Source organism: Coregonus clupeaformis, chromosome 25 (genome assembly GCF_020615455.1).
Source record: "Coregonus clupeaformis isolate EN_2021a chromosome 25, ASM2061545v1, whole genome shotgun sequence".
NCBI lineage: Eukaryota > Metazoa > Chordata > Actinopteri > Salmoniformes > Salmonidae > Coregonus > Coregonus clupeaformis.
The window spans coordinates 16882063-16904991 of NC_059216.1; the positions used below are offsets into that span (position 1 = coordinate 16882063).

General features: G+C 48.9%; 2 protein-coding genes across 5 annotated transcripts in view; both read left to right on the top strand.

Annotated features, from left to right (window-relative positions):
* The window catches only part of LOC121539162 (SR-related and CTD-associated factor 8), a 52081-nt gene extending 30137 nt beyond the window's left edge, over nucleotides 1–21944 (top strand). For all 3 annotated transcript variants that reach the window (XM_041847460.2, XM_041847461.2, XM_041847462.2), the window contains exons 5-20: nucleotides 97–253; nucleotides 465–592; nucleotides 852–1034; nucleotides 1185–1264; nucleotides 1400–1508; nucleotides 6951–7055; nucleotides 7186–7304; nucleotides 7421–7614; nucleotides 7776–7876; nucleotides 8149–8262; nucleotides 8480–8636; nucleotides 10852–10994; nucleotides 12927–13065; nucleotides 17848–17904; nucleotides 18034–18246; nucleotides 18418–21944. In XM_041847460.2, coding sequence (XP_041703394.2) covers nucleotides 97–253; nucleotides 465–592; nucleotides 852–1034; nucleotides 1185–1264; nucleotides 1400–1508; nucleotides 6951–7055; nucleotides 7186–7304; nucleotides 7421–7614; nucleotides 7776–7876; nucleotides 8149–8262; nucleotides 8480–8636; nucleotides 10852–10994; nucleotides 12927–13065; nucleotides 17848–17904; nucleotides 18034–18246; nucleotides 18418–20150 — 3732 coding nt within the window. In that variant the 3' untranslated portion in view covers nucleotides 20151–21944. The remainder of the gene's footprint in view (nucleotides 1–96; nucleotides 254–464; nucleotides 593–851; nucleotides 1035–1184; nucleotides 1265–1399; nucleotides 1509–6950; nucleotides 7056–7185; nucleotides 7305–7420; nucleotides 7615–7775; nucleotides 7877–8148; nucleotides 8263–8479; nucleotides 8637–10851; nucleotides 10995–12926; nucleotides 13066–17847; nucleotides 17905–18033; nucleotides 18247–18417) is intronic.
* LOC121539161 (rho guanine nucleotide exchange factor TIAM2-like) overlaps nucleotides 20465–22929 on the top strand; it is a 132013-nt gene continuing 129548 nt past the window's right edge. The window contains exon 1 of one of the 2 annotated variants that reach the window (XM_045207517.1): nucleotides 20465–20547. The gene's annotated coding sequence lies outside the window, so the exon portion shown is untranslated. The remainder of the gene's footprint in view (nucleotides 20548–22929) is intronic. The other variant, XM_045207518.1, reaches the window with a different exon arrangement.

A 22929-nucleotide genomic window follows, 5' to 3' on the forward strand; every position in this document is an offset into this window, starting at 1 on the left:
TGACTCATTCGCTGCAGTGGTCTTGTTTTGATTGGTTGGTTGTGTGTCAGTCTATGATCTCATCTAGAGCTTATTTTTCTTTCCTTTGTGTTCCAGAGTAAGATTGTCAGAGTCCTCAACCTGTGGCAGAAGAACGCCGTCTTCAAGAGTGACATCATCCAGCCGCTGCTGGACATGGCTGCAGGACTGCCCCCTCCCAGTGTCACCCCCGTCATGACCAGCAGGGATGCTCCGGTCAACAATGCTACGCCTGGTCAGTCACTCAACATATAGCATGCACACACACACAGCTCTATACTGACACCTGGTGGCAAAATACAGTCCTCTCTCCTGAACTAATTCAATGTTCTGAGGCCTTTTTTGTGACCCAGGCATTGCTCTCTAATCAACTTCAATTGTAGATGTTTGTTGTATTATTCATATTGATTTCTCATGATGGACTTTCTGTGTGTGTTTGTGTCCAGGTACCCCAGCGACCCCGGCCACTCCAGCAAACATCGTGTCCAGTCTGCCTGACTGGGCGTCTCAGTTTTCCAACACTGACACTGTAGCTGCTGTGGCCCAGATCCTGCAGAGTCCACAGGGACAACAGGTCAGTACATAGAAGATCCCTGGTCCTCAGACAGTCAATTTAATTCAACATCAAATTTTAAGCTCAGAGAATGACACTGAATGTCTCTTTGCCTCAAGATTGTTGGCATGTTTTAATGTTTTTTCTTTGACTTGTACACTTGTTGAGTCTGTGTTCGGACCTTTCTGATGCTCCTTTGTTTACAAAACTTTCCTTTCCAAATGACCAGCTGTAGACTTTGTGTGTGTCATTCTCTGTGTCTGTCTTTATTTGTTAACAGCTCCAGCAACTGGTGCAGAGTCTGCAGATGCAGCAGCAGAAGCCCCAGCCGTCTCTGCTGCAGGCGCTGGATGCAGGCCTGGTGGTCCAGCTGCAGGCACTGACGGCCCAGCTCACTGCAGCCGCCTCAGCCAACCCCATGCATCTCAACCCGCTGGACCAGAGGGTCTCCTCCTTCAACAAGGTGAGGGATCAAGTCCACAGACACAGAAATGGAGTGGAATTTAAAAATAATGCTAATTTTTATTGTTTTGTGTGATGTTAACTATTCTCTACTACGTGTGACTCTTAGATCTATATTTTAAAGATTATTGTCTTTCTCCATTTGTCGCAGAAAATGTTGGGTCATTTTGACTTTGGAAACGATTCAGAACGCTCTGAAGACTCCAAAAAGGACTCGCAATCATCCCAGATGTAAGCATGTTTTTTTTTGTATCTACAAATCTGAGACCCTGCGGAATATGTCACAGGTTCTCTGTATGCACTTTCACTCCCCACTACCTGTGTGACGGACACAAGTTAACTGAACTCTCCCACGTCTCCCTCCAGGCCCATGGTGTCTGACTCCATCTTCCACCAGCTGGCTGAGCAGCTGCAGCAGCAGAACCTAGAGCAGTTCCAGAAGCAGCTCATGGAGCACCAGCAGCACCAGCAGAAGGTATCTACACAACACACACCTTCACAGACACCCCTAGTCCCTTCCTTTACGGCCCGCCCTATCCATACCGGAGCACTAGCAGCACCAGCAGAAGGTATCTACACAACACACACCTTCACAGACACCCCTAGTCCCTTCCTTTACGGCCCGCCCTATCCATACCGGAGCACTAGCAGCACCAGCAGAAGGTATCTACACAACACACACCTTCACAGACACCCCTAGTCCCTTCCTTTACGGCCCACCCTATCCATACCGGAGCACTAGCAGCACCAGCAGAAGGTATCTACACAACACACACCTTCACAGACACCCCTAGTCCCTTCCTTTACGGCCCGCCCTATCCATACCGGAGCACTAGCAGCACCAGCAGAAGGTATCTACACAACACACACCTTCACAGACACCCCTAGTCCCTTCCTTTACGGCCCGCCCTATCCATACCGGAGCACTAGCAGCACCAGCAGAAGGTATCTACACAACACACACCTTCACAGACACCCCTAGTCCCTTCCTTTACGGCCCGCCCTATCCATACCGGGAGCACTAGCAGCACCAGCAGAAGGTATCTACACAACACACACCTTCACAGACACCCCTAGTCCCTTCCTTTACGGCCCGCCCTATCCATACCGGAGCACTAGCAGCACCAGCAGAAGGTATCTACACAACACACACCTTCACAGACACCCCTAGTCCCTTCCTTTACGGCCCGCCCTATCCATACCGGAGCACTAGCAGCACCAGCAGAAGGTATCTACACAACACACACCTTCACAGACACCCCTAGTCCCTTCCTTTACGGCCCCGCCCTATCCATACCGGAGCACTAGCAGCACCAGCAGAAGGTATCTACACAACACACACCTTCACAGACACCCCTAGTCCCTTCCTTTACGGCCCGCCCTATCCATACCGGAGCACTAGCAGCACCAGCAGAAGGTATCTACACAACACACACCTTCACAGACACCCCTAGTCCCTTCCTTTACGGCCCGCCCTATCCATACCGGAGCACTAGCAGCACCAGCAGAAGGTATCTACACAACACACACGTTCACAGACACCCCTAGTCCCTTCCTTTACGGCCCGCCCTATCCATACCGGAGCACTAGCAGCACCAGCAGAAGGTATCTACACAACACACACCTTCACAGACACCCCTAGTCCCTTCCTTTACGGCCCGCCCTATCCATACCGGAGCACTAGCAGCACCAGCAGAAGGTATCTACACAACACACACCTTCACAGACACCCCTAGTCCCTTCCTTTACGGCCCCGCCCTATCCATACCGGAGCACTAGCAGCACCAGCAGAAGGTATCTACACAACACACACCTTCACAGACACCCCTAGTCCCTTCCTTTACGGCCCGCCCTATCCATACCGGAGCACTAGCAGCACCAGCAGAAGGTATCTACACAACACACACCTTCACAGACACCCCTAGTCCCTTCCTTTACGGCCCGCCCTATCCATACCGGAGCACTAGCAGCACCAGCAGAAGGTATCTACACAACACACACCTTCACAGACACCCCTAGTCCCTTCCTTACGGCCCGCCCTATCCATACCGGAGCACTAGCAGCACCAGCAGAAGGTATCTACACAACACACACCTTCACAGACACCGCTAGTCCCTTCCTTTACGTGCCCGCCCTATCCATACCGGAGCACTAGCAGCACCAGCAGAAGGTATCTACACAACACACACCTTCACAGACACCCCTAGTCCCTTCCTTTACGGCCCGCCCTATCCATACCGGAGCACCAGCAGCACCAGCAGAAGGTATCTACACAACACACACCTTCACAGACACCCCTAGTCCCTTCCTTTACGGCCCGCCCCTATCCATACCGGAGCACCAGCAGCACCAGCAGAAGGTATCTACACAACACACACCTTCACAGACACCCCTAGTCCCTTCCTTTACGGCCCGCCCTATCCATACCGGAGCACCAGCAGCACCAGCAGAAGGTATCTACACAACACACACCTTCACAGACACCCCTAGTCCCTTCCTTTACGGCCCGCCCTATCCATACCGGAGCACTAGCAGCACCAGCAGAAGGTATCTACACAACACACACCTTCACAGACACCCCTAGTCCCTTCCTTTACGGCCCGCCCTATCCATACCGGAGCACTAGCAGCACCAGCAGAAGGTATCTACACAACACACACCTTCACAGACACCCCTAGTCCCTTCCTTTACGGCCCGCCCTATCCATACCGGAGCACTAGCAGCACCAGCAGAAGGTATCTACACAACACACACCTTCACAGACACCCCTAGTCCCTTCCTTTACGGCCCGCCCTATCCATACCGGAGCACTAGCAGCACCAGCAGAAGGTATCTACACAACACACACCTTCACAGACACCCCTAGTCCCTTCCTTTAAGGCCCGCCCTATCCATACCGGAGCACTAGCAGCACCAGCAGAAGGTATCTACACAACACACACCTTCACAGACACCCCTAGTCCCTTCCTTTACGGCCCGCCCTATCCATACCGGAGCACCAGCAGCACCAGCAGAAGGTATCTACACAACACACACCTTCACAGACACCCCTAGTCCCTTCCTTTACGGCCCGCCCTATCCATACCGGAGCACTAGCAGCACCAGCAGAAGGTATCTACACAACACACACCTTCACAGACACCCCTAGTCCCTTCCTTTACGGCCCGCCCTATCCATACCGGAGCACCAGCAGCACCAGCAGAAGGTATCTACACAACACACACCTTCACAGACACCCCTAGTCCCTTCCTTTACGGCCCGCCCTATCCATACCGGAGCACTAGCAGCACCAGCAGAAGGTATCTACACAACACACACCTTCACAGACACCCCTAGTCCCTTCCTTTACGGCCCGCCCTATCCATACCGGAATACCAGCAGCACCAGCAGAAGGTATCTACACAACACACACCTTCACAGACACCCCTAGTCCCTTCCTTTACGGCCCGCCCTATCCATACCGGAGCACTAGCAGCACCAGCAGAAGGTATCTACACAACACACACCTTCACAGACACCCCTAGTCCCTTCCTTTACGGCCCGCCCTATCCATACCGGAGCACTAGCAGCACCAGCAGAAGGTATCTACACAACACACACCTTCACAGACACCCCTAGTCCCTTCCTTACGGCCCGCCCTATCCATACCGGAGCACTAGCAGCACCAGCAGAAGGTATCTACACAACACACACCTTCACAGACACCCCTAGTCCCTTCCTTTACGGCCCGCCCTATCCATACCGGAGCACTAGCAGCACCAGCAGAAGGTATCTACACAACACACACCTTCACAGACACCCCTAGTCCCTTCCTTTACGGCCCGCCCTATCCATACCGGAGCACTAGCAGCACCAGCAGAAGGTATCTACACAACACACACCTTCACAGACACCCCTAGTCCCTTCCTTTACGGCCCGCCCTATCCATACCGGGAGCACTAGCAGCACCAGCAGAAGGTATCTACACAACACACACCTTCACAGACACCGCTAGTCCCTTCCTTTACGGCCCGCCCTATCCATACCGGAGCACTAGCAGCACCAGCAGAAGGTATCTACACAACACACACCTTCACAGACACCCCTAGTCCCTTCCTTCTACGGCCCGCCCTATCCATACCGGAGCACTAGCAGCACCAGCAGAAGGTATCTACACAACACACACCTTCACAGACACCCCTAGTCCCTTCCTTTATGGCCCGCCCTATCCATACCGGGAGCACTAGCAGCACCAGCAGAAGGTATCTACACAACACACACCTTCACAGACACCCCTAGTCCCTTCCTTTACGGCCCGCCCTATCCATACCGGAGCACTAGCAGCACCAGCAGAAGGTATCTACACAACACACACCTTCACAGACACCCCTAGTCCCTTCCTTTACGGCCCGCCCTATCCATACCGAGCACTAGCAGCACCAGCAGAAGGTATCTACACAACACACACCTTCACAGACACCCCTAGTCCCTTCCTTTACGGCCCGCCCTATCCATACCGGGAATACCAGCAGCACCAGCAGAAGGTATCTACACAACACACACCTTCACAGACACCCCTAGTCCCTTCCTTTACGGCCCGCCCTATCCATACCGGAGCACTAGCAGCACCAGCAGAAGGTATCTACACAACACACACCTTCACAGACACCCCTAGTCCCTTCCTTTACGGCCTGCCCTATCCATACCGGAGCACTAGCAGCACCAGCAGAAGGTATCTACACAACACACACCTTCACAGACACCCCTAGTCCCTTCCTTTACGGCCCGCCCTATCCATACCGGAGCACTAGCAGCACCAGCAGAAGGTATCTACACAACACACACCTTCACAGACACCCCTAGTCCCTTCCTTTACGGCCCGCCCTATCCATACCGGAGCACTAGCAGCACCAGCAGAAGGTATCTACACAACACACACCTTCACAGACACCCCTAGTCCCTTCCTTTACGGCCCGCCCTATCCATACCGGAGCACTAGCAGCACCAGCAGAAGGTATCTACACAACACACACCTTCACAGACACCCCTAGTCCCTTCCTTTACGGCCCGCCCTATCCATACCGGAGCACTAGCAGCACCAGCAGAAGGTATCTACACAACACACCTTCACAGACACCCCTAGTCCCTTCCTTTACGGCCCGCCCTATCCATACCGGAGCACTAGCAGCACCAGCAGAAGGTATCTACACAACACACACCTTCACAGACACCCCTAGTCCCTTCCTTTACGGCCCGCCCTATCCATACCGGAGCACTAGCAGCACCAGCAGAAGGTATCTACACAACACACACCTTCACAGACACCCCTAGTCCCTTCCTTTACGGCCCGCCCTATCCATACCGGAGCACTAGCGGCACCAGCAGAAGGTATCTACACAACACACACCTTCACAGACACCCCTAGTCCCTTCCTTTACGGCCCGCCCTATCCATACCGGAGCACTAGCAGCACCAGCAGAAGGTATCTACACAACACACACCTTCACAGACACCCCTAGTCCCTTCCTTTACGGCCCGCCCTATCCATACCGGAGCACTAGCAGCACCAGCAGAAGGTATCTACACAACACACACCTTCACAGACACCCCTAGTCCCTTCCTTTACGGCCCGCCCTATCCATACCGGAGCACTAGCAGCACCAGCAGAAGGTATCTACACAACACACACCTTCACAGACACCCCTAGTCCCTTCCTTTACGGTCCGCCCTATCCATACCGGAGCACTAGCAGCACCAGCAGAAGGTTGCTATACATCACCTCTAGAGGCACAGGAATTGACTTCCCCCCAAAAAAGCTGCCCTGGTTCCTTCCCCGAACCCCTACCTGTTTAATTTCATACTAATTTCCCATAGATTCGTCTCTTGAGACCATTGTGAGGAAAGTAGGTAGGACACTAACCAATCTGGTGTTTTTCAGGATGGAATCTTTGGGTCTGAGAACACACTCCAGCAGAGCAGCAGCCAATCACAGCACCCGGAGCCAGACAACAAGATGGACGACTCCATTGACAACCAGCAGCAGGTAAGCCTTTCTTCCCTCACTGACTCATGAACTTCTCTGTGACTAAAACTGATTTTACCTGCAATTGTAAGACCTCTGTTGTAGTTGTATTTGTAAGTAGAGCGCTGTTGTAATGATGCCTGTGTTATAGGACATGGACATGGACCTGGATGACGGGCCAGAGATGGACGAAGAGATCTTCGAGCCAGAGGACAAGAAGTCAAAGACGGTTGACACGCAGTCAAGAACACGGTCCAGGTCACGATCGAGGTGAGTCTAAGGACCCATTCTGAGAGAAACCGTCCACAAGGCAACCTGAGACACCTTGCAGAGGCGCAGAATATAGCACCACCATCCATGTTGATCTTACCACGACTCTACTCTAGATCTCCCAGGAAGAGACGGTCCAGATCACGGTCAGGCTCTCGGAAACGTAAACATCGCAAGCGATCGCGGTCACGCTCCAGAGAGCGGAAGAGGAAGTTGTCGCGGTCCTACTCCAGCGAGAGACATGCCCGCGAGCTAGAGAAAGAGCGTCAGAAGAAAGGACTGCCTCCAATCCGATCCAAGTTTCTCAGTGGTAATACCAGCCTTCAATTAGCGCTTCACTGACCTTTTTAATGTTTTAGTGTATCACTAGTCATGAAGATCTCCAAAATTGGTCACTATTTCCTTTGAATGTTTATCATCCTTGGCACCTTTAATGTGTTCTAAGCCTCCATCTCTACTATGTGTCCCCAGTGTGCAGCACCACTCTGTGGGTGGGACAGGTGGACAAGAAGGCCACTCAGCAGGACCTCACCAACCTGTTTGAAGAGTTTGGTCAGATTGAGTCTATCAATGTGAGTAGAGCACCCTCTCTCTCAATCTCAGTCTGAGCCTGAGTTGACTTCATTAACCGCTGCTCATTATGTGGGTTAGCAAGCTCTGTCACCTCTGACCTGGGGGAAATATTAATTATCTTGACTGTGTTTACTTTAAAGCACTCACCCTTTGCTCTTTAAGCCAGGCCAGGCATTTCTCATTAGCAAGTTCTGACCATACTGTGGGTTAACTGCTTAACCCCTGTCACTTTCACCTTCCTTCATCCCTCTCTCACTCTCTCCTTCTATAGATGATCCCTCCTCGTGGCTGTGCCTACATCTGTATGGTCCACAGACAGGATGCCTACCGCGCCAGACAGAAACTCAGCACTGGTTCATACAAGATCGGCTCCAAGGTCATTAAGGTAAAGTCTGGCGTGATGTGATTGCCACTTCACTGCGGTTAGGGTATGTCCTCTGTGTGTGTAAGATTTTTAAATCTCTTGGGCGCCTCGCTTACCATACCGCTGACGTCATAGCAACCCAGCCATTAGATATTTCATACTCTCCTGTTTCCACCCAAATGCCCTTGATATTTTTGCTCTTTCATGTATCCCCTGACATTTGTGTGTGTGTGTTCAGATCGCGTGGGCGCTGAATAAGGGAGTGAAGCAGGAGTATAAGCAGTTGTGGGACATGGACCTGGGGGTCACCTACATCCCCTGGGAGAAGGTCAAGCTGGACGACCTGGACGGCTTCGCTGAGGGAGGCATGATCGACCAGGAGACTGTCAACGCCGGTGAGCAGATGCAGCAAAGGACACACACACACATAAATGAACACTAAGGGTGTGTCTCAATATGCATACTACCGTGCACCACACTCTCATGCTCCGAGTGCGTTGTCAGAGGACATTCTCTTGAGAATGTATAAAACATATTTGAGAAGCACTCGCTTCTGTATTACCTCACGCTGCACCTCCCCGTTCACTGAACCTTCTTCCGGCCAGGACAATGGCAACAATGGAGACGAAACAAGATATACACTAGGCTATCAGCTAGCTATATGTGCATCGTAATAATCTAGCTAACCAGATAGTTTAACAGGCAAAAATGTTACTAATGTTATGCAAGGTAGATGTCAATTCTTCCTGGGTACCTAGCTGCTGATTGTTAGTGGCTACCTAGCCAGCTAACAGTAGTAGCTAACTAGTAAACGTTAGCCCTATTAACTTACTATGGGCTTGCGTTCTATGCACACGACAGTGGGTATTGTAGGCAGGTAAACATGCCAGAATTAACAGAGTATGTGTTTATTAATGTGTCAAGATAAAATATTGTAGTCAGGCAACATATGAGATGTGAATGGGCAACATTTCATTCTGAAGTCAGTTTATTTTCTCTCACTTCAGCTCAAATAATGGCTGCCATTGATTTCAAGAAATGTTGTGTCGATTTTTTACATGGTTGCATCATATTTCTGTGGATACTTTCAGTTGAAGCTTGCATCGATGCATGCTTCAAAATATGTACCAACGGAGTACGCGTCCAAGAAGTGCTCTGTTTCGCATACTTTGATTTGAACTCATACTCCGACCCTCTCGTGCTCCAACTTGCATGCTCAGTGCACGGTAGTATGCATTTTGAGAAACACCCTACACACACACTGGACATACACAAGCACATGACTTACACATACACTGGACATACACAAGCACAGGACATACACAAGCACAGGACATACACACACTGGACATACACAAGCACAGGACATATACACGCACTGGACATACACAAGCACAGGACATACACACACACTGGACATACACAAGCACAGAACTTACACACACACTGGACATACACAAGCACAGAACTTACACAAGCACAGGACATACACAAGCACAGGACTTACACAAGCACAGGACTTACACAAGCACTGGACATACACAAGCACTGGACATACACAAGCACTGGACATACACAAGCACTGGACATACACAAGCACTGGACATACACAAGCACTGGACATACACAAGCACTGGACATACACAAGCACAGGACATATACACGCACTGGACATACACAAGCACAGGACATACACACACACTGGACATACACAAGCACTGGACATACACAAGCACTGGACATACACAAGCACTGGACATACACAAGCACAGGACATACACAAGCACAGGACTTACACAAGCACTGGACTTACACAAGCACTGGACATACACAAGCACTGGACATACACACACGCTGGACATACACAAGCACAGGACATACACACACACTGGACTTACACAAGCACAGGACATATACACGCACTGGACATACACAAGCACAGGACATACACACACACTGGACATACACAAGCACAGAACTTACACACACACTGGACATACACAAGCACAGGACATACACAAGCACAGGATTTACACAAGCACTGGACATGCACAAGCACTGGACATACACAAGCACTGGACATACACAAGCCATGGACATACACAAGCACAGGACTTACACACACACTGGACATACACAAGCACAGGACATACACAAGCACAGGACTTACACAAGCACAGGACATATACAAGCACAGGACTTACACAAGCACAGGACTTACACAAGCCATGGACATACACAAGCACAGGACTTACACAAGCCATGGACATACACAAGCCATGGACATACACAAGCACAGGACATATACACACACACTGGACATACACAAGCACAGGACATACACAAGCACTGGACATACACAAGCACTGGACATACAAGCTCAACACTAGTGCTCACTCATACACAGGCGTCACACATTCTCATTAACTCTTTTAACATCAACCACAAATATTTTCTGGCGTTTGGTTATTTTGGGTTTCTCAGAGTAGGAAGTCCCACTGAAAACCATAATACTGGAGAGATACAGCTCAGCAGGGCAAAGGAAATGTGACTATCTGTGTCGTACAGTGAATTTTCTTCTCAAACCCTCTCTGTTTTTCTTAACTGTAGAGTGGGAAGCAGCCAAAAATGCGCCAGAGCCGGTGAAGGAAGCGGTGAGCCAGGCGGTGAGCGCTGAACCCATGGCAGCCACCAACACCCAACAGACCCAACAAAAGGCCTTCATCCAACAGGTCTCCATGATGCCTGTGCAGGTACCCAAACGTCTAACATAAAACTAATGTTCAACATTGAAGCATAAATACCTTGTTTTCTGCGTGTAAGTTCACCATTCTTTTAGAGTTGTGTGTTTTTGTGAGAAAGAGTTCTGGAGGGTGGAACACCCACCGTGAAATTGGTATCAATCAACTCCTTACAATTCCCATGCACATTTGATGTGGCTGTGAAGTTGGTGATCTTACGAGATAACTGTCGAGTTCCAAGTTGATCGCACATGAATTCACGTTTCCATGGTTTCTCTCCCATTTCCTTTGTACTGAGTGTCTTCCATGGAGCCAGTCAGTCAGTGGTGTGAAACTGAACACCATAATCTTCCTGTGATTGGTGCTAGCTGCCTGCCCTGTCTATGGGGTGCTTATCCTCAAGTGTTTCTGAAGAGCTGATAGGGTTGTTGAGTGAATGCAGGAAGCACGGCCTGTGTTTGTTTGCTCATGGGTGGGCCTAATGAGAAGGTTTGGCTCAGTGGGTGGGGGAAGTGTTTAGGCTGTGGATTAGTATACAACTCAGCTCAGAGAAAACACCTCCGTCTGAGTTAATCTGTCTACTAAGCTCATTCATGCAACTTACCCCCACACATGCCTTATTCAACTCGTCAGTCAGATATTTAAGTGATAATGCCTGAGAAGCCGGTGTTTGGAGGATATAATGGCACGGGTGTTCTTGGCACGTGCCAATATATCCTCCAAACACCAGCTTCGAGGGTTACCAACATATTCAAATAATGTTTAACATATTTTCATTAACTTTATTTTTATGAATTTATTCATACTATTTCATCCTACCACAAGATATAGTCCCGACACAAATCTAGGATTGCTACCCAAGCCGGCTGGTCGTTCATTCTACCGGTTCGGTTGCCAGAGGCGCGACCCAGTCGTTCAGTCTTTTTGTTCTGTATCTCTATGGATGCAACCCAGTCGTTCGTTCTAAATGTTCCATTGCCATACTGGCTGGCAACGTTCTTATCGCTTGCTTGCTAGCTAGCCAAATATGACTAATTTGCAGACATGTCAAAAAGCAGCCAGAATAACAGCAAAGTAGCTGCATTTGCAGTTGTTTAAGCTCTTTTCTAGTGACATTTATTTGGATACATCCATAACAATGAGCTAATAAGGCGCGATTTCGCCTGGCATAGAAAATGTGCTCACTCGTCAGGATACTGTTGTTAAGAGGAGCTAGCCAATAACACAGCTAACACAATCACTTCAAACTGAAGCTGGAGAGACTGCAAACTAGCTGCACTTTGTTTCGTTTGACCTTTTTTCAATTGACATTTCTTTGTATGTATTCATTAAAATGTTGCCAGCTTGATTGATTCATGATTTTGACTGGTTGAGAAACGCTGCTTGCCTGTCTGTCTCGTCCCAACTCCCGACACGTTCATTACTATTGGACAGCTGGAGATCGAATTTGAATATTGAAACAATGTTGCAAATGTCAGAGAGACAGACAGCAAGGTATATACAAATCTCTGCTATTGAAAATGAAATGTTAGTCTAAAAGAAATGTGAGATAATGTCTAGATGCTTTTTATAATGGAGATCAAGTTTATAAATTGCTTGGCTGGGCTGATGAGACAGTGGATTGCGCAGTCAGATGGAACAGAGTAAATAGGCATTTTAACCTCAGATTTAGCTGGTGGTAACTTGTGGAATAGACACCTGCTGGAATGCAGTTTTAACCAATCAGCATTCAGAATTAGACACACCCGTTGTATAATACATCTCAACTCCCAAAGCAGTTAAATGTTGTTGCTTCTCATAGTATTTGTCTTAAAACATGATTACCTGTAGGAAACTATTGTTCCTCCAAATTCTTTGATTGATTGTTAAATGATGTTACAGTGATCATCTCAACCATGCATATTCATCCCAGCACTCATTTCTCTGGTTTAACTCTCCTCTCAGCTCCCTGTGGCCCAGGCTGTCCCTGCTGGGGGTCTTGTTCCTCCATCATTCCCTGTTTCCATGGCAATGCCCCCGCCAGGCTATGGCCCCCCGCCCACCTTCCTCAGAGCAGGGTTCAACGCCTCCCAGCCTCCTCCAGGTAAGACACAGCAGTCTGCCAGTGAAGAGTATTGCATAAAAAAGGCCTATTGAACAGATCTTTTCCTCCAGAAAAGTGAGGTGAGCGAGCGAAAGAAGATAATCCCCACGCTCCCCCAAACACTTTCTAGGTGAAATAGGCTACTGTATATAAAGAGGGACAGTCATTCAAGTTAGGTCTGTCAAATGAATGCAGCACTGGAAAAAGTGCCATCCAATCCCTATCAGCTACAGGATAAAACGTAATTTAAGGTGATGTATATAGTGCAATGAAGTGCAATATTTGTTTTTGTAATTCAAGAATGATTGACAATAAATAATTGTAATCAAATGAAATGTTACTGTATAATGAGTTCATTACCTATAGGCTTTAACAAAATATTAGTACAAAGATGAATAGGCCTATCAGACTTACTTTGAAGAAAGCAAGCTTTACTAAATTCGAGGCCAGTAGGTCTATGCAGTCAATTCACTCATCGCATCCTCCTTCGATTGCCTCATCCGGTTGCCAGAAAATGCCCCCACCTTGGAGACAGTCGACCACATCATGAGGTCCTGATCAGCACGAAGTGTTTGCGTACCACTGTTGATGCATTTTGCAGTATATGCGGGCTGTTCTGTGCGGCGCTTGATAACGTCAAACACATTCCGTCATGGTGCAGGCAGTAGGCTACCGGTAAAATGTAAGTTAGGAATCACAAATCACCATGTAGCTGACACTTCCATGTTATCAGTCATTTTGACCTCAATTTGGTTGTCAAAAATACTATCATCTTGCACTGGATATTTGCTGAGGAATGCTAGAGCTCTGCTACCCGAGCCTGACGGGACACGACATTATACATTGGGTTAAGGACAGGGTAGGGCCTGTTTTTTCATCAATAACTAAGGTACAGGCATGGCTCAGGTATCACTAAATTAATCACTAACATTTTTATGCTGAGCCATTTGCTCGTGCTCTGCTGCGCAGTACAGTGATATCTGGCTAAGATCATAACATTATGTCAGAAGTACTTCAACCTCGTCAAATATAAGACAGGAGAGATTATTTCACAGAAAATAATAATGTTTAGAATGATGAAAAGTAGCTAACAGCTAACTGCTCTCTCATGTCTCTTCATTGAGCAGAGTAGCCCAGCGTGAAAATGTTCCCAGTTCAATAATTGCACGTGCGTCTCTTTATGTGCATGGCTGAGCTAGTGCGGATGTTTCTCTCACACCTTTCCTCAACCTCGAAAAACTGTTCTGTGGGCACCCGCATTTGCTTCACACATCTGCCAATCAATGGTGGCCAGGAGTATTGACTGACCAATGAGAAGGTCAGCATATAAACACCCGGACTCGCGCGTCTAAGTGCTGAGGGTTGATGTGAGGAGAGAGTTTTTGCGATTGCAAAGACGGGGGTGTGAGAGAAACATCCGCACTAGCTCAGCCATCCACATAAAGAGACACACGTGCAATTATTGAACTGGGAACATTTTCACACTGTGAGAAATTTTACAACATGATGTCACAATCACAACACAATCAGAACGATTGGGAAGTATTTCACGCTGGGAAGATTTTTATGTGACACAGGGCTCTAATCTCTGGCCGGTCGTTTTGTTCCATGATGACATTGTTGTTTCAGGTATTAATTGCTTCTAATAGGTCAGAATATGATGCATTAACCGTGAATTTAACCGACTGTTTATAACGAAGGATGCCCCACCATGTTTAACCTGGACACATTAATAGTAGGAATTTGCGCCGGCCTCAGCTAAGCTGGCATGCGAGAGAAATGAAACATTTAACATTTACATTTTAGTCATTTAGCAGACGCTCTTATCCAATGCATAATTTTTTTTATTTTGTATTTTTTTTCTCCATACTGGCCCCCCGTGGGAATCGAATCCACAACCCTTGCCTTGCAAGCGCCATGCTCTACCAACTGAGCTACACGGGATGATACATGTTACCCCCACAAATCAAATGATGATACATGTTACCCCACTCACGAGAAGATAATGATTCATCCTTTCTTTTAATTTGAATTGTTACCCATAAATTCACGTGTTATTTATGTTGCTTACACTCACGCACTCCACATACTCACCACATACACCCCACATACTCACCACATACACCCCACATACACCCCACATACTCACCACATACACCCCACATACTCACCACATACACCCCACATACACTCCACATACTCACCACATACACCCCACATACTCACCACATACACCCCACATACTCACCACATACACCCCACATACTCACCACATACACCCCACATACACTCCACATACTCACCACATACACCCCACATACACCCCACATACTCACCACATACACCCCACATACACCCCACATACTCACCACATACACCCCACATACTCACCACATACACCCCACATACTCACCACATACACCCCACATACTCACCACATACACCCCACATACTCACCACATACACCCCACATACTCACCACATACACCCCACATACACTCCACATACTCACCACATACACCCCACATACTCACCACATACACCCCACATACTCACCCCACATACACTCCACATACTCACCACATACACCCCACATACACCCCACATACTCACCACATACTCACCACATACACCCCACATACACACCACATACTCACCACATACACCCCACATACTCACCACATACACCCCACATACACCCCACATACTCACCGCATACACACCACATACTCACCGCATACACCCCACATACACCCCACATACACCCCACATACTCACAACATACACTCCACATACTCACAACATACTCACAACATACACCCCACATACTCACCACATACACCCCACATACTCACCACATACACCCCACATACACACCACATACTCACCGCATACACACCACATACTCACCACATACACCCCACATACTCACCACATACACCCCACATACTCACCACATACTCACCACATACACCCCACATACACCCCACATACTCACCACATACACCCCACATACTCACCGCATACACACCACATACTCACCACATACTCACCACATACACACCGCATACTCACCGCATACTCACCGCATACACACCGCATACTCACCGCATACACACCACATGCACGCACACACGCACACACACAGACACACACAGACATAGATGTATGCCTCTGTGCTACAATAGGGAGCTTCAGTCAGTCAGTGAGGTCTGCTGGGGATGAATGCTGCTGCGTAATAGTAATTATAAAAACAAGAGGAAGAGGGGAGGGAGGGTGGCTCCTGCATGTCGATAGAGGGATAGAGGGATGGAGCAATGGAGGAATAGGCCCCTCCTTCCTCACCCAGAAGCATCTGGCTGTGGGCTCTGTGACTTTGTGTCAGCAGTTTGTCTTGTGCATAGTTAATGAAGGAGAGGCATACGGTGGGCAGGAGGCCGCTTGGCATAGGCCCTCAGAGCCTTCTCTCTCTCCCGCGCTCCCCATTTCCCTCTCCTCTTTCCCCTCCTCTCCTCCTCTTCTACTTACGTCAACAGAATCCCCACAAATGATATATTTCCTCAGGAGGAAATGCTGGGGAGCAAAGTCTCTCTCTGCCTGTATGTCTCTCTGTCTGTCTGTCTCTCAAATGCAGTAGAAGACTCTGGGGTGTTTTCCTTCTATATTTTCTATTTTTCACATCTCTGTCACTCTGTCACTCTCTGTCACTCTCTCTTTTTCTCAATTTGAGGTTTAGGCTAGGGGTAACCCGTGGTGAATTGTTCTAATCAAAGAAACAGAGGAGGGGAGAAAGGGAGCAGGGAAGATAGAAAGGAGGGGAGAGTGCATCCTTGAAAAGAAACAGCAAGTCATTGGGAGAAAAACAAGAAAGAATAGTTGGAAATGAAAACAAAACATCTCCAATTATGGGGAACTTTAGTTTCCTGGTCCTGGATAGTCAGTCACACTGTCTGTTGTGAAGGGATGATGAATTACCCTCGCTTTTTCCTTTGTCGCTAAACTCCTGCAGTTTCTACATTGTCTTCCTCTCAATTCTATACCTGCATATGTATCTGTCTGTCTGTGCCTGTGTATGGCACAACACATGTGTGTGTGTGTGTGTGTGCGCGTGTGTGTGTGCATGTGTATAACACATCAAGCTTAATGTAGACAGCAGCTCCCTCTCTGGGCTCTGGACAATGAGCCAATGAGGCATTTGAAGCCAGTCAGCCAGGCCCAGTTAGCCGTATTTATGATGATATGCAGGCAGGTCACAACGCGATATCTCTCACCAATCCACCAATCGTGTATCGATCGGCTCGGTCTGCGGCCAGGCAGCGCTGATGGATGACCGAGGAAGCCACTCTGACAGCAGGCATGTCCAATCACACCAGACAGGGATGCGTTTGCATCGCACCAATCCAATCAGCTGCAGCAGCCCTCATTTTTATCAGTGTCAGTTTGACAGTGATGCATAACGCAGAGAGAGGGTTGTCAACCAGGGAATGAGGGGAGCTCTGAGGCAGAGGAAAGAGGCCCGAACATAACAAGCGAGTGATCTGCGGCTGTTTGGTCTTTGATTCTCGCGCATCAGCTTGGGAAATCCTCAATGGAAAGCGGACTGCATTATATGAACAAAGCACTGCATAAATTGGCCCAAAAATGGTACATCTTTCAATAAGGGGAGAAAAGTGAAGCAGGGCATCCGTTAAACAGTAAATGAGGTTTGAATGGCCTAAATAGTGATTTATTGTTCAGATAATCCAAATAATGATAATGGTGTGTTGTATCTCCCTCCTGTAGGTTTTATGCAGGCAGCAGGTGTTCCTCAGCAAGCAGGCATGGGCTCAGCTCCTACATGTAAGTACTGCATGACCTGACTGTCTATAGAACCCATGATGTTGCATTACCTTTTGAGTAAATATTGCCAGAAAATATTAGTGATAAAAAAAATACTGACAGATGGTTTTTTCTGTTCCTCTCCTGCAGCTCTGGTGCAGCCCTCCATGTCGCAGGCTCAGGACAGCATGAAGGACTCCCCGTACGGAGCCACTGTCCCGGGAAGCTTCATGCCCTCTGCCATCCCTGGACAAGGGGTCTTCAACCCGCTTCAACCTGGAGTCCAGACGCAGCAAGGAGCCAATGACAAGACGGGCCAGTCTGCTGATGGCATGGACGCCGCTGCAGAGTTAGTACTGCAAGGTAAGAGCATACTAAACTATCATCTAGGGTTTAGGTGCACGTTTTGCCATTCTTTTGTCTGTTCTTAATGACTCATTTTGAGATCTTTAGAAAAATGTCTCACTTTCTCAAGACTTTGCTGCTAAGACCTGTTTTTTGCCGTTACACTTTTTGTGTTCCTCTTCTCTCTAGGTATGCAAAATGCAATGAGTCGTCGTATGGGTCTTCTGGGGATGCACCCCTCAGCCTCCCTCACCCACCCCCTGCACCAGCAGGGCCTGCCTGGCCAGAGGATGCCTGGGCTGATGCCACTGGACCTCCGGCCTAGTATGCTCCAGGGAGCCGGGGCCCGCTTCCCCCTCCTGATGCAGCAGGGCCTGTCCCAACAGAGCCTCCTGGACGCCTCCCTCCATGCACAGGCCCGCGCCAGAGCGGCCTCCCAGATGGACCACTTCAACAGGGCCGAGGGGGCCTTCAACCGGGGACCCAACCCCCCAAACGAAAGCATGTCTAAGGCGGAGGACGAGCCTTCCTCTGGGGCAGACGACAGCCAGCAGGGGGGGGACCAAGACTACCGCTTCCCCCCGCCCCAGGAGAAGCAGAGCACGGGCCTGCTGAGGACACCTCCCCCGGAGCACAGAGAGTCCATGGGTGGAGGTGGACGTGGTGGGGGAGCTGGTGGTGGGGGTATGGGCGGAGGAGGAGGCAGGCCCGCCCTGCTCCAGACCCCAGTGAGGGAGCCAGCTAGAGACAGCGTGGTAGGGCGGCTTCAGGCCCTCGCCGGCTTCACCCCCCAGACCCAGAGTCGCTGGGGGCCACCTAGAGGGGACTTTGATGAGCGTGAAATGCGGGGCTCACCGGCCGGGGTCTCCAAGGGCTTCCAGGAGGAGCGCCCTGGCTCCAACCAGGGGCAGAACTTCCCCAACCGATTTGAGAACCAGAACCGCTCTGGGGCAGCAGGAGGGGCAGGAGGAGTAGGTGCTGTTGGTCCTGGTGGCGGGGGTGTTGGAGGGGGCCCGGCGTGGAGTCGTGGTGGAGCTAATGCTGCAGCACCGTTCGCTGATGCTGACATGCCCCAGGACTTGGATGAACGCAGGCACCCTTGGGACAGGCAGCAACGGGAGAGGGACGACAGGGAATTTGACTTCAGGAAGGAGATGAACGGCAACCGCCGTGAGAGAGATAGCCGCGAGAAAGACCGGGAGAGAGAGAGGGACCGGGAGCGAGAAAGGGACCATGGCCGTGAGCGTGGCAACCGTGAACGAGAGCAGGAGTGCGACCGGGAGAGAGAGCGTGAAAAGGAGAGGGAGAAGGAACGTGAGCGGGACCGTAACAAGCGTGGAGCCTGGACACCTCTTCTCCCTCTACCACAACCCCTACTTCCTACTCCCTCCCTGACCCCAACCCTCTCCCTGACCCATGGCAAACCTCAGGCCCTGCTGCAACTACAGTCCAGGCTTCAACCTAAACCTGGACTCCTAACTAAACCGGGTCTGCTTCAAACTCCAACCCTCCTAACTCGGTCAACATCTCAAGCCCCAACCAAGTCCCTTCAAGCCCCATCCCAGTCTCCAACTCAAGCCAAGAATGAAGCCATCCCTGGTCCTGAGCCCCAGGCAGAGTCCCAGTCCTCTACCCAGACCCATGCTACCCCCAAGTCTGAGTCCTCACCCCAGACCCAATCCTCTCCTCAGAACCAGTCATCACCCCAAAACCTGGCTTCCCCTCAGGCCCAATCGCCGCCCCCTGCACAGTCGCCACCCCAGGCCCTGTCCCCACCACGGGCACAGTCGCCACCCCAGGCCCTATCCCCACCACGGGCACAGTCCCCACCCCAGGCCCTGTCCCCACTCCAAGCCCTGTCCCCACCCTGGGCACAGTCGCCACACCAGGCCCTGTCCCCACAGGCCCCCCTGCACCCTTGAGGAGATCACTGACACAGCCAGAGTGAAACCCCTTTGGGCCAACAAGCCAGAGAAACCCCAGGAGGAACCAATGGAAGAGCCTGAACCCATAGAGGAACCTCCATCTCAGTGGGTCTATGGGACGGGGTCGAGGATGGACACTGACATAGTGGCTGAGCCCACCCCTACCCTCTCCCCCACTCCTGCCCCCCTCTCAATGTCACCGGTCCTCACACACAGTCCTGAGGAACCCCAACGCCTGCCGGAGCCCCTGGACGTGCAGCAACCACCACAACATGCCTCCTCCTCCTTTTCCTCCTCCCCTAAGGACAATGGACTGAGTGAGCCGATGGAGGAAGCTGAGAAACAGCCAGTGGTAGAGCAAACAGACACTGAGGGGACAATCATCACTCAGTAGGTAAAGATCATTTTGTAAAGTTGTCTCTTCTCTGTAGTCATGTCAGCCACCCACAGGACCCTGGGTAGTAATGTGCATAATATTGTCTGATGACCTAACAACTGATTTTATTTCTCACATAACGGTGTACTTCAATAGATGGCTCGCTAGCTGATTAAATGGTAGGTGATTTATGTTTTTCATTCTTTTATTTGTTTCTTTTTTTAGTTGTAATGCCACCCCACGATTTGAAGCTGGGTGAATTTTTAATGAAAATTGCTTGCCAAAATGTTTGAATTGTAAATGAGCAAAAATTGCTTTGACCTTCCTATGGAAGAGTGTAAGGATCCTGGCTGTTTCCAATGGATTGAATCCAGATTACGGAATACTTGAAAACTGCAGTCGCTGGCCTGTTTTGTCTCTTCTTTTAAAATATGCTGCAGCAAAGTTTTAAATGAATGCCTTTATGGTGTCCTATATGCTTCTTGTCTATAGGCAGAATATAGCCTACGTACAGTAAGAACATCCTAAAAGATGAAAAACATGACCTGTGTTATCCCCAAAATAAATGTCTGTGATTTGCTCATCATAATGCAGTGATTCAAAGGACAAAGTAAGCCAGAGATATATAAAAAAAAAAAAAGATGGATGGATGTTGGGTGCATTCTGTTTTAGTTTGAAATAAACGTGCTTTGTTTGTTAACAAATGCTTTAGGACTGTATTTTCTGACCCAGGACCAGTGGAGTAATGTTTTACAGACTATATGCTTTTTGTGGTGGTGTCACATACAAACAGCTGTGTCACTGCAGTAGTTAGGCCATTGACTTGATGTTGTCGTACCCCATTAAGTCAGGCAGGATGTTAAAGTGCCTGTACTTTGACATCAATCTAGTCTATCTAAACCGCTCTTTAGTTTGTTTGCGACCATGGATTCATTTGTTATGTTAGTTTCTGCTCACTCTGTACTTCGCTATGCTTTTGTTGGGTGGGTGACTATTTGGGATCAGATTGTGCCTTCTTGTTTTGATTATTGTTCAGCGTAATGCCACCAAATACACCACACTATCTTCAAAGTGCTGCTTTGATTTCCCTGAGACTGTACAACCCCTCAGAGAGACAGCAGTCTGTCCAGCAAGCTGTCAACACAGACACTGATCTCCTTTGTCTGTGTGATCATAGCTGGGCAGCCTATACAGCCCTTAGCCTATGTGTAGGGGGAACCAACTACGGTAGTCTGTTTACTCCATCGTTGTGTGCATGCCGGCCTGTAGCCATTTATTCTCCTTTGTCTTGTTCACGTCATACTTCTTCAGTACATTTCTGTTGAGACACTATACGATCAGGACAGGTTCAATAGTCTGAAGTTCTCTCAGACAAGCAAATGTTATAAGAGTTTAATAAAGTTGAAGGTAAATCAGCATTTTTTTTTGTCGTAAATCCAAATCTGGGTAGATTAGGGACCAGGGTCCTCGTTCCACATACCATTACACCCCCTGGCTTGGCCTCTCTGGACTATAGATCAGGCTGGACAGTTTGAACACAGAAGACAGCATTCCACATGTTTTCATGGCTGACATTTGAAATTTAAAAGGCCCAATCAAGGACCTTACTAAGAGTTTGACTTTTATTCCGTATCGTATGAAACTTGGCAGAAATATGCCACGGTCAATTCTACAGTTTACATCAGGGATCATCAACTAGATTCAGCCAAGGGGATTTTTTTATTTTCTTGAGTGGATGGTCAGGGGGGCCGGAACATAATTACAAATAATTTGTAGACTGCAAGAAGCCCAAACCAGATATATTTGACTAAAACATAATAATTTCTAACCTTGCTTACATTTGTATACGATCACATATACCTCTCTATTATGTGTGGGAATACGTGGAACAGATTTCAAAAATTAAAATCACTTGGAGCTGATTTGCTGGTGTTTTTACAGTCTTCTATGTTCAACAATAAAAAATGAAATAAAAACCGCCAGTTGGGTAACCCTGGTCTACATCATACCTACATCGATAAAAGTGTCTCAGTACTGTCACGTTTCAGCAGTGAGGCAATATACTGACCTACCACTCACACTGTTCCACACTAGCTACAGTACATAATGCATAAAGTTTATATTGACATGGCAGAGGATGAGTCCCGACAAAGTTATCTGAAGATACGCATAAACCAGCCATCTGGTGTTGGCCTTAACCATACGCACGCAGAGCAGAACGAAGACAGGGAGGGATAGAGAGCACGAGGGATTAGGGGAGGTATAATAAGGATGGCGCCAATGGAGAAGAGTTCCAACCAATGTTCCCTCAAAAAAATTTCAGCACTGAGCAAATTTCAGGTCTGCTGAGCACGAACTTCAACGTTGTGAAAATTCTGTGCAACTTCCAGCGCGCATGAA